At 41.3% G+C, this 19809-nt stretch overlaps 1 protein-coding gene across 3 annotated transcripts in view; it reads right to left on the bottom strand.

Annotated features, from left to right (window-relative positions):
• Positions 1 to 1753: 1753 nt before the first annotated feature.
• Positions 1754 to 19809, bottom strand: part of MTTP (microsomal triglyceride transfer protein) — a 133380-nt gene continuing 115324 nt past the window's right edge. For all 3 annotated transcript variants that reach the window (XM_073589639.1, XM_073589648.1, XM_073589656.1), the window contains 4 exons: positions 12348 to 12575; positions 5746 to 5870; positions 4614 to 4784; positions 1754 to 1948 (listed from right to left, as the gene is read on the bottom strand). In XM_073589639.1, coding sequence (XP_073445740.1) covers positions 1780 to 1948; positions 4614 to 4784; positions 5746 to 5870; positions 12348 to 12575 — 693 coding nt within the window. In that variant the 3' untranslated portion in view covers positions 1754 to 1779. The remainder of the gene's footprint in view (positions 1949 to 4613; positions 4785 to 5745; positions 5871 to 12347; positions 12576 to 19809) is intronic.

The following is a 19809-nucleotide window of genomic DNA, read 5'->3' as shown; positions in this document are numbered from 1 at the left end:
TGGTGGTCCTAGCTACTGGCCCACACAAATTTAGCATTTATCACTTGTTCAGCGAAAGGGGTATTCCCTCAATAAATATTTAAGAAAAGGGTAGATGTTATTTTTATGAAAGACAATATATACAATATACTGTATAGGGTTACTCGGTTTAACAAGTTGGCTAAGTTCCCAAGATGTGTTTCCGGTGAGTTTTTGATGCTGCAAATTTTTGCTGTGTGAACAGTGTTTCACTGTTCCAGAAAAGGGGATGGGATTTACAGCCGCCTCATTCCCACTGTGCTTTTTTTTTTTACACTGCATAAACTGACCTTTGGTACACGTCTGAAATCTGAAAAATGTAAAGTTTTCTTGAGGGAACACTGAGTTTTATGCAGAGTTTCCCAATAGAATTGCATTAGATGTTCAAAATCTGCCGGTAAAAAACGCACATGCATTTTTAGTGCATATCCACAGCAGAAACACAATAAAAATGTGTATGATACGTGCATGACTGTATCACTTAGTTTTTGTCAAAGCCAGACACCAAAAAGTATAAAAAACAAAGCAGCTTTGTTGAAAAAATGACATCGAAAAAAGACAAAAAGCATTAAAAACTTGATAATGCCACATGTATAAAAGCATTCAAAAACGCCATGAAAAATACACAAGTAATCTAATTTATCTAATAGGTGCAGAAGTTCTAAAGATAAGCAGCAAAATCTCACCAAATACTCACTGTGAGAATTTAGCATTAATATCAAATTGATCTATGCCTTTAAGTGTTTCCTTACTCCTTCTGGATCAAATAGGGTTAGGTATAAAAGAGTGAATTTGGTGAATCTTTGTCTGAAAGGGAATCTGTCAGTAGCACTAGCCAAAAGTTGAGAATAATTATACAAATATATCTATAATCTGATGTCCTACTCCAGAGAAATCTATATTTTCTTAATATGCAAATGATATATTAAGATCTCAGGATCGGACATAGATCTCCTTCAGAATCTGCCCCCAGAGCTTATTTTATATGAAACAGGGCGTTATCAATGTAATGACTAATAGGTTGCACTCCTGATCTACATGTCTCACAATGGTATTGGCCCCTTTGATTTAAAATACAGTAAGCTCTGGAGTCAGAATTTCGTGGAGATCTATGTCGAGCCCATAGATCTTAACAGCTCATTTACATATATAAACAAAAAATTTGGATTTCTCAGGAATAAGACATCAGATCGCAGATTTCGATGTACCATTTTGTTAAACTTTTTAAGACCTGCATGCCCATATAGATGACTTAGGAGGATTGATCCTACTGACAGGTTCTCTTTACCATTTGGAGGCTTGCCACAATGTGCTTACTGCAAACATGATGATGACAATGCACAGCCCTGGTATGTATTGACATTGATTCTTCATTAAAATAGAGGGGCTTTAATTCCCATACAGATTAACAAATTCCAATCCATGTGGATTACCGCACTTTAATGTGTATATGTTAAGCCACATGTGAATGCAACTGCTATTCTTTATAAAATACTTAAATAACAGTACTGAATATCTAAAATGTGGAGGGGAAACAAATTTGGTAATGTACTAGGCAGCCCAACACTGAAGGGGATAATACAGACTTACTTTTTATAATACTAGTGCACATAATATCCACCACAACTTATTTCCTAACACTTTACAAATTACTTAAATAAGTGTAAATATGTAAACTTTATGCATGCACCAGACGAGTACAGTACATACACAACCCTCCAGTGATGCGCGTACACTGGCGGAATGCACTGAGGTTACTCTTCAAAACCAGCTGCCTGTGGAGTCTTCTTTATCTTCAAAAACTTCTCTGCACATATTGGAGTTTTCCTGATGAAGAGGAAGCTCAGAACCTGCCATTGTTTGTATTTTTCCTTTTCGTGACACAAATGACTTGCCACAAGGCAGTTTCTCATACTTTGTAATGTAACGCCTGCAAAATCAAAACAAAAGTTTAGGAGATTCATTAAATATCACACAATTTGTGTTTGTTACTATATATACAGAATTGACACATGGGATGCCCTTGTATCACAGCTTTTGTATAGTAGGGACCTTGAAGAGAAGCAGTTTATTACTGCTTCTGTCTTCTATTTCACCAGCTACATTTAGCACACAATAAGCGCTATGCAGTGAATAGAAGCAAGAGCATTACCGATGCTTTTGTAGGACCTGGCAATCACTTGGTCGCCCAGGGTCTGGCTGAAATATCAGAGCTGCTGGGTCCTACCAGCTCCAGATCAGCTCTGCCAGTTATTGTATGGCACAGCTGGAAACAGTTTGTCTCTGTAACTTGGGCTCCTATGGATGCCCTAGTTATAATCGCAAATATTAACAATAGGGGAAAAAATATTTTCTCAGAAATCTTTTATGTTTAGTTAAACTGTTATGTTTTATGTTCAACTAATTGTGTAATAAATATACTCATATAAGACATTTGGAAAAAAATGTAATAAAAAATAAAAATGTTTTCATATCTGATGAAGCAACTTGTGAAACACGTGTTGGAGTGTGGGGTGGCAGCGCCAGTACATGCAGCATGAATTCCAGTTAGTATTACTTTTCCTCCTTTATCTCTCATGGAGATATACCTTCATATACCCTGCACTATGCAATTTCCTTGATTGCAATGTTGCACTTAATGGTTATTGATTGTACCTTCTAATATGAACTTGTATGACAACACCAAAAAATAGCTTTTGCACTGCATTTTATTTTGCTCAATTTGTATATCATTTACTGTTCACATTACCGGGTAAACTCTCCATTCTTTATATATGTTATTTATTGATTACCGTATTTTTCGGACCATAAGACGCACTTTTTCCCCCCAAAATTTTGGGGGAAAGTGAGGGGTGCGTCTTATGGTCGCAATATACTAACCTCAGATCATGGCTGGAGGCTGGTGCGGGTGCCGCGGGGCTCTGTAGTGCGGTGGTGGCAGCGGGCTGTGCTCTGGTGCAGGGGTAGCGGCTCTCTGCTCCGGTGCAGGGGCGGCGGCTCCGCCGGCATTTCCTCCATGCCCGGAGGTCCCCACACATCCCTTGCTGGCCGCCGCCATGTTGCGGTGGCCTCCGGGAACATGGACGCCGGGAAGATGGCCGCCGGTCCGGGGACGGCGCATGCGCAGGTTCAGATCTCGTCCCGAGATCTCGGGGGACGAGATTCAAATCTCGGCAATCCCCAGCCCAGCTGCCCCAGCCCCAGCACAGCTGCCCCAGCACAGCTGCCCCAGCACAGCCCAGCTGCCCCAGCCCCAGCACAGCTGCCCCAGCCCCAGCACAGCTGCCCCAGCCCAGCACAGCCCAGCAGCCCCAGCACAGCCCAGCAGCCCCAGCACAGCTGCCCCAACCCCAGCACAACTGCCCCAGCACGGCACAGCTGCCTCAGCCCAGCTGCCCCTGCCCCAGCCCAGCTGCCCCAGCACAGCTGCCACAGCCCAGCCCACCTGCCCCAGCACAGCCCACCTGCCCCAGCACAGCTCAGCCCAGCTGCCCCAGTACAGCCCAGCTGCTCCAGCACAACCAACCTGCCCCAGCACAGAGCCGCCACCGCACGAGCCTGGACCACTGAATGACCCCTGTGACCACTCCTCCACCTGTGCCGGATCCCTTCCCAGGTAAGCTGAATTCGGACTGTAAGATGGGCCCCCATTTGACACATTATTATTTTTTTCCCTATTTTCCTTCTGAAAATTGGGGTGCGTCTTATGGTTCGGTGAGTCTTATAGTCCGAAAAATACATTCCTTAGTGCTGTTTGTGATGACCTGCTCCCCTTAGTTTTATTATATGTTTTATTATATGTTTCTTGTGTTTTTTTTACCATGTCTTGTCATTCTCTGTAATTTTAAACAGTCCTGTCCCCGTTGGTGTCTAAATTGTTATATGGAATTGACATTTGTTATTTATTGTTTTTTTTTTTCTTTTTCTGAAAGACATTGCTTTATGGTGAAAAAAAAATCTGCTGCAAATGCTCAATGCAAGCACATAGCCTAAAAAAAATATAAATGAAAAAATGAAAATTTGTTTTTTTTTCTATTTTTGTGTCACCAAAAAATTACATATATTGTATGGTAATTTATAAGTAACAAACTATTGATAAAAAAAAATATGTTGCATGTAAAACAAAGCCTCATACTGCCACAAAGTGGGTAGGCAAAGAAGATACATTGTCTTTGCTGACCATGCAATTTTTTTACAAAAACTTAAGAGGTCCTAATTTATTAAGACTGACGTTTTGTATGCCTGTCTTAGTGAGGGGTGTGCAGCAATAAGATCCACCAACTTTATTTAGAGACGTTCGCCACGTAATGAATTTGACACACCTCATCAGTGGCATGCACGCCATCACAATTGTTACTCCAGTCTGGAAAACACGAAAAGTCACAACATTTTTGTGCACCTTTGTGTTGTTTGTGACTTTTCAAAGAGTTTTTCGCCAACCGGCATAAATACATTGATGTATGAGCCTATAGTCTCTATAATTACTATTAATTTACTCTCAGAATAATCAATTTGAGGTTGTCAAAGGTTCAGAAGATTGCAGTAGGTACACACTCCATAAACATTCATATCTAATACAGTTAGAAAAGATTTACCTGAATGGAAATGCCCCTTTGTCCATTTGCATGCAAACCAAAAATGGATAGGATGAAAACTTCACAGTTGTGATAAAGTTGAAGGATGACTCTGTTTCGAAGCGAGTTTCCATACCAACATTAGCAAATTCTGAATCGATGGTTACGTTACCCAAAATAACCAAGGCCCCACTGTGAAGGACAAGGCGACGTGTGAGTACATGTACGTATGAATAGATATATGTGTCACCTGAAATGTGACAGGAGAATCTTTGTGACTCATAATATTACATTTTAAAATGATGATCGTGCGTGTTTTGGAAATTAGGGAAGATCCTGAAGATATCACATTAGTTCTCTGCTTTTTCTATCAATTGTCAACCAATATACTAAGCAGACACCAAACCACAATATACTCTGTGAATGGTGAATAGTGTGTAGCCAGTTTTACAGTTATTGCATAGATGAAATCTGCATAAAAAGATTCTTACCCTTAGATACATTGCTTTCCTGATATTATACTTGACTTAGAGAGGTTGTCCACCTCTTTGTTTTTCTCCCAAACACCAAAGAATGTTGTACCTACCAATCGCTGCTGCTTCTTTGTAACACTACAAAGTTCCCCCACTGGTCTCCTTTATTTCTCTTCTGATATTTCCAGCAACCAATCAGGGCTGAGGTACCGATTAACTGCAGCAATCATGGTCCTACGAGAAGTAAAGGAGACCGCCGGGGGACCCAGGCAACTCTAAGGGAGAGTGGCACAAAATAGGTAGGCGAGTATGCGCTTTGTTTTATTTTTAGCGTAAACTGAGTCTTAGTATATTAAAAAAGGGGCGGTCAACTCCGTTACGCTACAGACTTTATAATAGTCCAGAGCTACATTCATAATTCTGCAGCTTTCAGAGTTGAACTTTCCCAGCCTTCCTTGTATGCTAAATATCTGACAAAGCTTGAGGTTTAAAGTGTCACATGCTATTTATGCAGAAATTCCACAGTAGTTTAGATGAAGTAACTAATCAGATAAAAATACTCACTTTTCCGGTTGGGAAATGAGGGCAGCAGACATTTTACTTGTTAGGAGCATCCCCTTACTAGGTTGATAAGTTATTTACTGGACATACAGATGAAGAGTGGTTATAGGTTTTCTTACCGATTATTAACACTGGTTTTGGATTCTCTATACCAAAGGCTGAAATCCATTCCTCCAGAGATATCAATGGCCAGTCCACCCTGGAACTCTACACTGGCTTGCAGCCCAGATTGCAGCTGAATAATCTAGGAAAGTTATAGCATGGTATCATTATCAGTCCCAGGGATGGGCAATCTGAAACCTCTTTTTATTTTATTATTGCACAATATTACTTATATCACCATGGTAAATTTTAACATGGATCAGTATGAATTGTGGCATCAAAGAAAAATATATCTTGCCTTTATATGCCAGCCATGGAATTTGACACCATATTTCACTATTTCACTGCCATCTCTAGCACCCACCATAGTCTGTTTCAAAATAATAGTACAGTATCTTACCAATGCAGAGCTAATAACAATATACCCTAATGAGACTTAATTCTATTGGCCTGCGATACTGCACTTTAATCAACAGCTGGGAACTCTGCTGCAATGTAAAATTATATTCGATATACAAGGATTACACAACAAGTCATCAAAATACTAAAATCTGGGTACTATATGTGTGAATTCAGCACAATGACCCATTTGAAGTTCGAAGTTCGCCAATGACCATCTGGATGATCCAGAGGAAGCATGGTGAAAGTCGTGGTCAAATGAGACCAAAATAGAATTTTTGGGTATCAACTCCACAAGAAGGAGGAGTACAGCCCCAAGAACACCATCCCAACCGTGAAGCATCACACTTTTCTGCAAAGGGGACAGGACGACTGTACCATATTGAAGGGAGGATTGATTGGGTCATGTATCGTGAGATTTTTGCTAACAAGCTTCTTCCCTCAGTAAGAGCATTGAAGATAGTAGTCGCTGGGTTTTCCAGCATGATAATGACCCAAAACACACAGCCAGAAAATCTTTGAGGGGAGCTGAAACTAAATGTTGCCCATTGGCAGCCCTAAAACCTGAAAGATCTAGAGAAGATCTGTATAGCGTGGGACCTGAACAGAATAGAAAATCTTTGGACAGAGCTGAAAGTCAATTTTGCCCAGTGACAGCCACGAAACCTGAGGAGGAGTGGGCCAAAATCCCTGTTGCGGTATGTGCAAACTTGGTCAAGCACTAAAAGAAACGTCTGACCTCTGTAATTGCAAACAAAGGTTTCTGTACCTTCTGTTTGTCATTTGTATCAAATACTTACTTAATGCAATAAAGTGCAAATTAATTATATCAAAATAATACAATGTGATTTTCTGGATTTTTTTAGATTCTGTCTCTCACAGTTGAAGTGTACCTACAATAAAAATTACAGACCTCCTCATTCTTTGTAGGTTAAAAAAATTTTCAAAATTGGCAGTGTATCAAATACTCAGATACTTATTTTCCCACTGTAAATACACTCTTTGCTACTGCTCGAACTTCTTATTTACCAACACAGGGCAATATATATAAAACAAATATTTTTAAAAATCCATACCGATATGCCAGGTCTCCTGTCCCAAAGCTTATTTGTTTCCTACAGGTGTCTACTTCTTGGTCCCAGCTTGCTGTTCAGTTAGCCAATCTCTGGCTCTAATGGTGTCTGCCTCAACCAGTGAACATGATTCGGGTTGTTTTTTACCGACCCCAGTGTTGTGATCACCTTTATTAAAGGAATAACGGCAACCACAAAAAAAAGTCAGATTTCCTATTTAATTTCTCTCTCCTCTTATGTGATCGCACATCAGAGGAGACAGAAATTAGGTCCCTCGATTCCCCCCGGTACCTCCGATGTCCCTGGACCCTCCTGCATCCCTCGGTCCTGTCTCCTGGCCGCTGGTGTCTTCTTCTGGGAAGAAAATGGCGGGCTCATGTGTACTGCGCCCGCCGAGATATGCCAGCCGGAACCTCGCAACAATAGGAAATTTTTCCTATTGATTTATTTTGATCACTGTGATAGACCCAATCACAGTGATCAAAATAAAACGCGACATGGCACCACCATTGGTTCCAGTCAATTTTGCATTCAAAAAGTCAAATGGTGCTCCCTCCCTTCTGAGCTCTGCCATGCACCCAAACAGTAGCTTTCTCCCACATATGGGGTATTGGTGTACTCAGGAGAAAGTGCACAACTAATTTTGTGGTCCATTTTCTCCTGATACCCTTGTGAAAATTAAAAAAAATTGGTTCCAAAGTAAACTTTTTGCAAAAAAAGTAAAATGTTCATTTTTTCCTTCCACGTTGCTTTAGTTCTCGTGAAGCATCTAAAGGGTTAATAAACTTCTTGAATGTGGTTTTGCGCACCTTGAGAGGTGCCGTTTTTAGAATGTCATCACTTTTGGGCATTTTCTCTTATATTGATCCCCTCAAACTCACTTCAAATGTGAGGTGGCCCCTAAAAAAATTGGTTTTGTAAATTTTGTTGGAAAAATAAGAAATCGCTGGTCAACTTTTAACCCTTATAACGTCCTAGCAAAAAAAATGTTTCCAAAATTGTGCTGATGTAAAGTTGACATGTGGAAAATGTTATTTATCAACTATTTTGTGTGACACCAGTCTCTGATTTAAAAATACAAAAATGTAAATTTTGAAAATTGCAAAATTTTTAAAAATTTTGCCAAATTTCCATTTTTTTCATAAATAAACCCAAGCCATATCGAAGAAATTTTACCATAAACATGAAGTACAATATGTCACGAAAAAACAATCTCAGAATCAGTGGGATACGTTGAAGCATTCTAGAGCTATAACCTCATAAAATGACAGTGGTCAGAATTGTAAAAATTGGCTTGGTCTTTAAGTACCAAATTGACTTTGTAGCTAAGGGGGTAAAGTGTAAGTGTCAGTTCAGGTGAACTTGCAGGACAGTGTCTGTCCCTGCATTTATCTCCTCCTCCTCCTCTCTCCATACAACTTTATGAGCACCAGCAGCCACATCCTATCTCAGTAATTGGAAAGTCTGTATTCACTGAAAACAGATTTTTGCCTAAAAATTGAGATTGTTTTGTCCAGAAAGAGAAAGAAGCAGATTTCTCTTAAATAATTTAGTACAAAGTTTCTTATTTTCATGGGTACTTATGGAAGAAAAAAAAATAAAATGAAAGGTCGTTTTGTAATGTCAATATATACTGCAATATAAACAAGCAAGTGATCGCAAGTTCAAGTCTACAAAATGAAGTTCGTATCACCTGCTTTTCCCAATTGAAAAATACAACTCTGGCAAAAATTAAGAGACCACTGCAAAATTTTCAGCTTGTCTGATTTTTCTCTTTATAGGTATATTTTTGAGTAAAATGTAAATTGCTCTTTTATTCTATAAACTACTGACAACATGTCTTCGAATTTCCAAGCACTAAATTTTGTATTTATTTTCAGAAAATGAGAAATGGTCAAAATAACAAAAAAATGCAGTGCTTGCAGACTTCAAATAATGCTAAGAAAACAAATTCATAATCATTTAGGAACAACAATACTAATGTTTTAACTCAGGAAGAGTTCAGACATCAATATTTTGTGGAATATCCATAATTTTTAATCACAACTTTCATGCGTCTTGGCATGCTTTCCACCAGTCTCTCACACTGCTTTTGGGTGACTTTATGCCACTCCTGGTACAAAAATGTAAGCAGCTCTTCTTTGTTTGATGGTTTGTGACTATCCATCTTCCTCTTGATTACATTTCAGAGGTTTTCAATGGGGTCTAGGTCTGGAGATTGGGCTCGCCATGACAGGGATTTAATGTGGTGGTCCTTCATCCACACATTGATTGAACTAGCTGTGTAGCATAGCACATTGTCCTGCTGGAAAAAACAGTCCTCAGAGTTGGGGAACATTGCCTGAGCAGAAACTGTTTTTCCAAGTTAACCTTATATGCGGCTTTATTCATACATACTTCACAAAGATAACTTGCCCAATCCCAGCCTTGGTGGGTGCAAGACACTGTGGCTTGTACGCCTCTCCATGTCTCAGTCTAACCATTAGATGACCAGGTGTTGGGCAAGGCTGAAAATTAGACCCATCATAGAAGATTACCTTACTCCAGTCCTCTATGTCCCAATCCTTATGGCAAACTTCAGCCTGGCTCTCCTTTGCTTCTCATTGATGAAAGGCTTTTTTCTACCTTTACTTGACTTGAGCCCTGCCTCTAGGAGCCTGTTACAAACTGTTCTTGCCGTGCACTTCACCCCAGCTGCCATTTGCCATTCCTTTGGTAGGTCACTTGATGTCATCCTGCGGTTGCTGAGTGACATTTGAATAAGATGATGATCATCCTGGTCAGTGGAGAGTCGTTTTCGCCCTCTGCCAGTCTGTAGCTTTGTTGTCCCCAATGTCTGCTGCTTGACCCTGTTGTAATGGACTGCCATCTTAGAAATTTTAAGGATGGAGGCAGCATCACGCTCACTGTATCCCTCTGCTAGTAAAGCCAGAATTGAGCCATTCTTTTCCTCACTCAAGACTTTTCTTTTCAACTCCTTTGGCACGGTTAAAAGTTATTTTTCATTTCTATTACCTGGGATATTACTAGCACTTGTTTTGCCATCCGGCTTGTCTTATTGCAAGAGGATTGGGAACACCACAGGAGGGTTTTTTATACTTCCCTTAGTTAAATAAGATTTGGTTCAGGTGATCACCTAATCAGAAGCACATTAAGTAGAATGAGGTGTACTCTGGTTGGCTTTCAACTGACACTGGAATGGAATGGCTGTCAGACATGTAGAGAAGCTGATTTTTATAAAACTGTGCAGTGGTCTCTTAATTTTTGCCACAGCTGTATACATATATTTAGCATCACATCTGAAAAAGTATGATCTTTCAAAATATACAATTATATAACTGGAAAAGCAAACACCTTAAAATAAATCAAAGCTCCAGCATTGCTGTTTTTTTAGTTGCTGTACTAGTCATAAAAATGAAATTAAAAGCGATCGTAACATGCTATGAACCCCAATTTTATAACAAACAAAACAATAGCCATGTAAAACACGAGCCCATTGTAAGAAAAATGTAAAAGTTATGCATTTCAGAAAATAGCAACACAAATGAAATTTTTTTTGTAAAATGCAGAATTTTTTTTAAAAACTTTTAACTACTATATTAAACTACTATATTAAAAGTTAAAGTACAGACAAATCCAGAAATGTGATCTGCATTTCATGTTCAGCTTCCCTGTCCCAAGTGATTTTTAATGCACACTGTACTCCATAAGAGCAAATCTCAAAAATGCCGGAACTGTGTTTTTTTTTCTATTAACACAACTTCACATTTTTCCTCATTATTAGGATATTATATGGTAAATTGAGAAATTAAAAAGTATAAGTAGAACGGGAGGAAAAAAAATCAAAGTGCAAAAAATGAAAACTGAGCCCATCAGGAAGAGTTTAAACAAGGCCAAGAGGAAAACAAAATAACTAAACTACGGTAATTTCTGATGATCGGTTCGCTGGTCCAGACTTCAGACTATATTTCTAGATCTTTGGATTTCTCATTTTTAATTCTGTACTTATGGTTCTTTGGATTAAAAAAAAAAGCTGCAAGTTCAACTGATAAAATCTACAACATTCCTGGTGTATTTCTGACAGACGGTATGACAGGGTTGCTTGAGTGGTGATATACAATACTGGGAGGTGTTGTATGATCTGCTGTAAAATATAGAGTGAAAACATGGATGCTTGCAAAACTAAAGTCTGTGAAAGGAAATTAACACTACGAAATGCAATATGAGATAGACTTCAATGAGGTGTTGGTAATGTATACATGACCATCAGCGAGTCTCGTGTAGCAGGTATGGAGAATGTACGGAGAGCACTTTAGCCCTGGGTTTATTGAAGGGAACCTGTCATGTCATTTTGCCCTGCTAAACTGCCCCCAATGATGTAGAGGTCTTGTAATGTAGATCCCTATTGTGTAAGTATGTAAGTGAGAAAATAATTTTAATCTTTTTTCACCTTCTATGTAAACTCCTGGCTTCCAGTCATAGGGGTGGTGCTGGATATTGGTATAGTCATGCTCTCCCGGCCAGTAGTCATGCCCACCCGAGTTTGATCAATGGACTGGACTGCCCGCAAATCATTGCCCTCTCCGAGGAAATCCCTCTGCTTAGGACTGACATTCAGCTCCAAGGGCCTATACATTGAAACTGAGTGTACGTCCCCAACACTTCCTGTCTGTGATTGCACCAGAAATTCCTGGTACTCAAAGACGTTGTGCATGTCTGGAGCATGAAGAGCAATGTGAGTGACACGCTCATGGTATGTAGCAAACCTCTAAATACCAGAGCCTTCCAGAGCATGCGCAGATTGAAAATTAAGCTGGACCAGTACAACCAGGTTCAATGCATATACTGAGATGGCTGGCAGTCAGCGAGAAGCCATGCAATTTCCTCAGAGACAGCTGTGACATCATAACAGTTCAAACTGTAGTGGACAGAGGAGCGTGACTGTCTGGCATCCAGCGCCACCCACGTGACTGTCATTTACATAAACCTTATATACTGGGGCAATTAGTTTTATAGAGATGCATATTGCATCACCTGTATGGCACTGGGGCCAGCTTAGTAGAGCAAAATGACATGACATGCTTCCTTTAAAACATCTTAGAAATGCATATACAGAAAATGAATATATAAGGTTTGGTGTAGTTTACCTCAGAATGATCTGTTAGTAGCACAAATCCTTTTACTACACTTATAGGGTCACCAGTTGCGGAGAACATTTTGGACATCAAATCACTGTATCCTTGGAAGAAGGTTACAGGACGAAGCTGGACATCAAACAAGATGGCTGACATTCCGGCAAAGGACTCCAGATCTTCTTCTCCTTCATCAGCGGTGGCAGCTATTAAACTTTCAAGACCTTGAGCTTCAATCACAACCTAAAATTAAGAGTGCTTTATTATAATAGGTGTAATGTATCCATATGCAAAAAATAATAGCTGTCAATATTTGAGCATGTTTAACAAACTAACACATGGATATTTTTGAGCTTTACATAATGATATAAAAATGGAAGACTTTAAATTCATTACACATATTCTTATTACTAGAGATATACAGAATGATAATGATTGTAAATGAGTATTAGGTTTTTTGACTAACTGGACCAAAATTCCAAGATGGTTCAAAATTAGTACCGACATTTGCCATGCCCCTGTCACGACTCTGTTGTTGGATGTCTTGGGACCAGAGGCTACTTCCCTGTCCCTACCTCTAGAGGGTGTCCTAGCTCGCCCTGCTCCCTGGATTACTTCGCCGGGAACACGTACAGTTAGGTTCATATATATTTGGCACAGACAACATTTTTCTAATTTTGGTTCTAGACATTACCCCAATGAATTTTAAACAAAACAATTCAGATGCAGTTAAAGTTCAGACTTTCAGCTTTCATTTGAGGGTATCCACATTAAAATTGGATGAAGGGTTTAGGAGTTTCAGCTCCTTAACATGTGCCACCCTGTTTTTAAAGGGACCAAAAGTAATTGGACAATTGACTCCAAGGCTATTTCATGGACAGGTGTGGGCATGAAAGTAAATACAGAAGGTTCACTGCACGGTGCAAGCCACTCATAAGCATCAAGAATCAAAAGGCTAGACTGGGCTTTGCTAAAAACATTTAAAAAAGCCAGTACATTTCTGGAAGAACATTCTTTGGACAGATGAAACCAAGATCAACCTCTACCAGAATGATGGAAAGAGAAAAGCATGGCGAAGGCATGGTGCAGCTCATGATCCAAAGCATACCACATCATCTGTAAAACACGGCGGAGGCAGTGTGATGGCTTGGGCACGCATGGCTGTCAGTGGCACTGGGTCACTAGTGTTTATTGATGATGTGACACAGGACAGAAGCAGCCGAATGAATTCTGAGGTATTCAGAGCCATACTGTGTGCTCAGATCCAGCCAAATGCAGCCAAACTGATTGGTCGTCGTTTCATGCTTGTCATGGTCACGTGTGTCAGGACGCAGATGTTACCGCAAGGCGGACCCATAACACACATGACCCTGGATACACCGCCTCCAGTGGGGCGCATTTAAATAATAAAACGTGCAGGTGGATACGCCGCCTCCACCTGGCGAATTTAGGTATTACACGTTATACAATACAATCTGGAAACCCCGCCTCCAGTAAGGCGAATTTAAATAAAGGGGAACCTGGGAAACTTTAACAATGGTGGGCCCTGCAATAGGGAATGGGGGACGTGGAGACCTCCTAAGCTCCCCTGAGCCAGTGTCCCTGCACTCCTTACGTTCCCTATACAGGCTCCGAACCTGTCGCCGCACGCGAACCTTAAACCCCTTGCTCGCCCTGAACCTAAACCCTCACTAGGGAATAGGTCGGTGCGGAGACTAATCCCACCACTGCACTAATAACACACATGAGGAAAGAGACAATACAGGGGAAACACCACTTAGCTTTGCTCTGTTGCGTGCGCTCCTAGCAACAGAGCCCACCACCTGCGTGCGTCTTCTCCTCCACCCGGATCCATCACCATAACAGGATCCTGCACCATAGTGCTGCCTAGGAGCAGAGTCCACCACCCGTTGCTGCAGCTTAGTAACAGAGTCCCAAGGATGAGTCCAGCTTCTGCCACGAAGTCAAGCATGCTTGAGTCCAGCTCAGCAGCCAAGTCCCACATGGTGAGTGCCACTCTCCATAGTAGTCACTCCACCAGTCCATGCAGACACTTCCTGCTGACACCATCACTGCGACCCCACCACGCCATGCCAGCCCTTCGTCCAGACACCATAGCTGAAACACATCCCCCCTGGCTAAGCTGCGCAGGACTCCTCACCAGCTCCATCCTTCATCCAGGCTCTCAAACTCAAAGTGAAAACAAACTCACAATATCACAGCCAGTGATTGCACACCCCTAGCACACCTTTATAGGGTGTCACACCTGATACATAATTAAGTGCACAAAAACCTAAAGTGCAATACCACTAACCACCACCGGGGACAGTCAAGACACCTTGGAACTTTCCAAAGTAAAAAAAATTCACCCAGTGCAATTTAAAACTGTCAGATCATGACAATGCTACAGATGGACAATGACCCAAAACATAAAGCCAAAGCAACCCAGGAGCTTATTAAAGCAAAGAAGTGGAATATTCTTGAATGGCCAAGTCAGTCAGCTGATCTCAACCCAATTGAGCATGCATTTCACTTGTTAAAGACTAAACTTCAGACAGAAAGGCCCACAAACAAACAGCAACTGAAAACCACCGCCGTGAAGGCCTGGCAGAGCATCAGAAGGGAGGAAACACAGCGTCTGGTGATGCCCATGAGTTCAAGACTTCAGGCAGTCATTGCCAACAAAGGGTTTTCAACCAACTACTAGAAATGAACATTTTATTTACAATTATTTAATCTGTCCAATTACTTTTGGTCCCTTTAAAAACAGGGTGGCACATGTTAAGGAGCTGAATCTCGTAAACCCTTCATCCAATTTTAATGTGGATACCCTCAAATGAAAGCTGAAAGTCTGAACTTCAACTGCATATGAATTGTTTTGTTTAAAATTCATTGTGGTAATGTCTAGAACCAAAATTAGAAAAATGTTGTCTCTGTCCAAATGTATATGGACCTAACTGTACCTTGCCTTAGCTCCTGAATTCACCCCCAGTCTGTACCCTTTCACCAACCAGGGAAGAGGGGAGTAGTAGTATACCGTAATACACCAATCAGACTTAACAAGGTAATATTATATAGGGTATGGGAGTGGCCAACAGTGCACAGCTGAGAGCCTTAGCTCCAAGAGCTCTCAACAGAGCAGATTAGCCCATGCACTGCCCAAAGAAATTTACACCATTTAATAAGAAGGTGAAGTGCTTCTATTCTGTGGAGGAGTAAAAGAAATAAGACGCTTCAGTCTTCTGGCTCCTCTCTGTCGCGGTCAACACATGACAGCCCCTTAATAAAGTGTGTATATATTTTGGAACACGCTAGGGACGTAGTAGGACAGCATGGCAGTGACATAGGCATACAGAATCCATATAAGGAAAATGTGGGGCTTTTATTTTCTGCCAAAGTGTAGCAAAAAATAAAGCAATAAAAAAGACGTATACTAGGATGATGATATCTAGTTGTTAAAGAGGCATATCACAGTGTAATATCTTTATTAAAAAGTCAGGAGGAAAGATGGAATTTTGTTTTGGCCTATTGTTTTTAAAGGGAATCTGTCACCATATTTTTCCACCTGAGGGTACCTGGTTGTAGATACACAGACTTTGATTCCAGCAGTCTTTCACTTACTGGGTTTCTTCTTGTTGTTTAGATAAATATATATTTTATCAGCAGAGGACTGATGTTATTCTCCATATTCATGAGCTCTGTAAAACACCGCCCCCACCACTAAATGCCAATCAGTGGTGTGGTTGGGCTTTATATAAAGCTCAGTATTCAGAGAATTGGTAGGTCTGCAGCAGATAAAGCAGTGATTTTATATAAAAAAGACAACACACAGTCCAGTAAGTGATACACTGCTACAATTAGGTTCTCTGCACTCACATCAGATAGGATAGCAAAAACCTGGTGATAGAATTCCTTCAAGGATTTTGTATCCACGACAATCTGAGCTGATCCATTACCAGTATTGTATGAATAAAGTATCAAATATATTTTCTTTTTTTTTCTGTTCCATAGTCAGAACTTCCTTTTAGTCAGAACCACTAAGGCTGTGTGCACACGATGCAGATTTGCAGCGGTTCCGCAGCGGATTTTACCGCGCAGAAACGTTGCATATCCGCATTGTGATGTACAGTAGCCTTAAAATCAATGTAAAAAAAAAAACGCTGTGCAGACGCTGCAGATTTTTCCGCGCGGTTTTCCCGCGGTACAAAATCCGCAGCATGTTACTTCTTTTGTGCGGTTTTCCATCTCCCCTCTCACCAAATCCGCAGGGGGAAAACCGCGATGGAAAACCGCACAAAAACCGCAGGAAAACCGCATGAAAAATGGAAGAAATCCGCAGGAAAAATGCAGGTCATTTGACCTGCGGACTTCTTCCATTCTGCGCGGAAAAATCCGCAGGGCCAAAAAGTACGTCTGCACTCAGCCTTACGGTAATTATACTGTTCTACAAAAATTAGGAAGTTTTTTGCAATAAAAACATAACTAGGAGTAGTCACCTCAAAACACGTAGACCCGTTTTCATATTTTTGTAATGTAATTTTAAACTTCTCTTTGTATTTTTAATTACTACAATAAATGTGATGTATTGATTTATTTTTGCGATGGCTGGCATTTTTTCTCCTTTTTCATGACTAACATACTCAGGAATTGGCATGAGGCTTCTTTGCACCGCACCATATTTTGGCATATTTTCCTACAGGGTGAGCTGATGTTTCTGTTCTTTTGTTATTTCCATGCTGAGTTAGTACGCAACATAAAGTGATTGACACTGATCTTTTTGTTCATGTTCTTATTCTGTCGGCCGTGCCAATTTTAAAACGTTTGTTCTTGAACGTCAACCTGGTACAACCTTCTATTTTTAAATTGGACAATCCTGCATCTCTGGGTGAATGCGGAGACAGGTGCTGATCTTGAATACATGGGCTATGTTTCTGCTTTACTGGACTGAAACAATGGAAACACCTTGCAGAAAATGTGAAAGTGACCTACTTTTGCTGCAATCAACAATGTTTTCAACAGTTCTATTGTGGAGAATGTGATCTCACTTTCTGTAAGTCTAACATAGAATGAAACTTAATTTATTAGCTATACATTAAAATCTATAAACTTGACCATACTATAAATTACACCGAAATCAAAACAATATTCTGACACTAAGCATAACACTGGTCATATACCTATGCCACTTATTGCCAGGAGAGGCGGTCCAATCAACAACCGATAAGAAAAACAATCAGTGCTATTATGTCCCACCTATAGGCACTGTGTCACGCTTACCGCCTCCGCTGGTTCCACGCTCACCGCCCCCACCTCATGTTTGGCTCCTGCTGTCGCCTCCCTATCGGGCTCCGCGTCGCCCGTGGCCTCCGGGAGCGCCCGCCGCCTTCGGCGCGCTCCTGCAGCAGGCGCGCACTCGCCTGCACTCCTGCCCTCTGGCCCGCGCTCAGTCCCGGTGGTCTACTCGCGGCGCATGCGCGCCTTGCGCCTCAGATCCCAGTACAGGCCAAGCCAGTCCTTCTCCCCGCCTTCCTGACCCTGCTGACCTGACCCGGAACTCTTGTCTCCATAAGAGGCAGCCTCTTCCTCTGAATCACTGCCTGATCGTCACTTGTGTCTCTTACTGTGACTCTGGCTCTCAGTCTGCCTGTCGTTTCCCGTGCTCCCTGTTTAACCTGGTCCTTGTGTTCTTCCCAGTGCCCGCCATCTCGTGTCCGCTTCCAGCCGGTGTCTTCGTCTGACCCGTGTTTCACCGTTCCTGCCTTGTCTGCCAGTATCCTCCAGCCTCCGTTCCTGAGTTCCAGTCCTACCGGTTCCGGTCCAGCTCTTCCATCTGCCTGCCTGTTACATCTCTTGTCGTGCCCTCCATCCTCCTCGGGTACCAGCTGCCGTGGTGAGTAGTTTCCCCTGGGCCTGTCCCTAACGCTCCCTGTATAGGGGGTGGTCCACCTGGCCCGCTCGCCCAGGGGAGGTTCGCTTACCGCGGTCCAGTGGGTTCACCCTTGGGAACCATCACACACTGATACAGCACAGAAAGAGGACTTGAAAGTCCACCAATAATATAAAACAGCAAAAGAGCAAAAAGGTTTACCCGTACAGGCCTCCAGACAAATGCACTATCAGGATGCACTGGACCCATATAATTAAGATGACAACACAGGTGCAAGAATACCGATAAAACAACCGCTCGCAGCCTACCACTACATGGAGGGGGCGGTTGCTTGGTATGTTAATGCACAATGTAGTGCATTTGTCTGGAGGCCTGTATGGGTAAACATTTTTGCTCTTTTGCTGCCCACCTATAGGCACCCTATTGTGATAAAGAGAATGGTACCCCACTCCTCAACGGCTTTCCCTCTGTGACCCTTGATATCCCTCCTGTTACAGTGGGGTGACAAGGAATAGTGTACTCAAACTCATCTGGCAATATTCACACCAAACCAGCTAAATGCAAGTATTGGAAACAAAGTGATAATGTGCAGACAGAAAGGGACTATGTGCAAAGTATAAAAAAAACTCTATTCTCAGATAGATTCTGATAATAGCTGGCAGCTCATCTCTATCTGATCATACATATTCAGTACCTGTCTGTCCTGCAGCGGTTGGCACCCTATTTTATGACGATAATGGCGCCTATCCTTCGATAGCTCTGACTACACTTGATGACCAGTAATAACAACCAGAGAAATCATCTTTTTTTCAAACGCAGTGAAATAAATCGCTGTAGTTAACAAATAGGGGGTACTTAGATTGATCAAACACATTGTTGTTGGTCAGGCAAAGCCTCAACGCGTTTCCCCATGTCAAGGTTCCTCGGGAGGCCGATATAATGATAAATCAATATTATAAGCCTAGCATGGTATGCTAAAACAAGTGCTTCCCCGTTTAGATAGGGGAAGGGGAGGAATTTCTCTCATCTTTCTAGCTCCGTCCCCTTCTAAGTAGATAAGATAGTGGATAAACATAATCAAAATATAATACACTTACATCTGATGCCCATTTCATAACAAAGATCCTCCCTTCTGGTGTGGCTCCAATTAACCAATAATTTATGAATAGATGGGGATACAACCCATAAACCCTACTTTATACCCAATATTAACTCTTGTTATGTCCCACAAATGAGGATGTACATGACTTATCCCCAACACCATGGGAAGAAAGGATGATTAGAAGAAGAGAGGGATTAAAAAAAGGGAACATAAAAAAGGAAAAAGGGAAAAAAAGAGGAGGTGATTCGATAATTCCGTCAATTATGATGAGTCTTCTTACATGGACAACCCAGAAGTATGACAGGGTTAATACTTGAAGAGTCCCCAGACCAACTCAAAATGCAAAAAAGGCATAATTCCTATACCTAGAGAAATGGTGCAGATGACGACTGCTCATTAAATCCCTTCGGGGATACACAGTTAATCCTTCATTTTCTTTTCTCAATATTAATCTATCGTGAACACCCTTCTGATACATTTCTTGACCA

Source organism: Dendrobates tinctorius, unplaced genomic scaffold, assembly GCF_039654945.1.
Source record: "Dendrobates tinctorius isolate UK_male_01 unplaced genomic scaffold, ASM3965494v1 ptg000011l, whole genome shotgun sequence".
NCBI classification, from domain to species: domain Eukaryota; kingdom Metazoa; phylum Chordata; class Amphibia; order Anura; family Dendrobatidae; genus Dendrobates; species Dendrobates tinctorius.
This window is presented reverse-complemented; position numbering and strand designations above follow the sequence as displayed.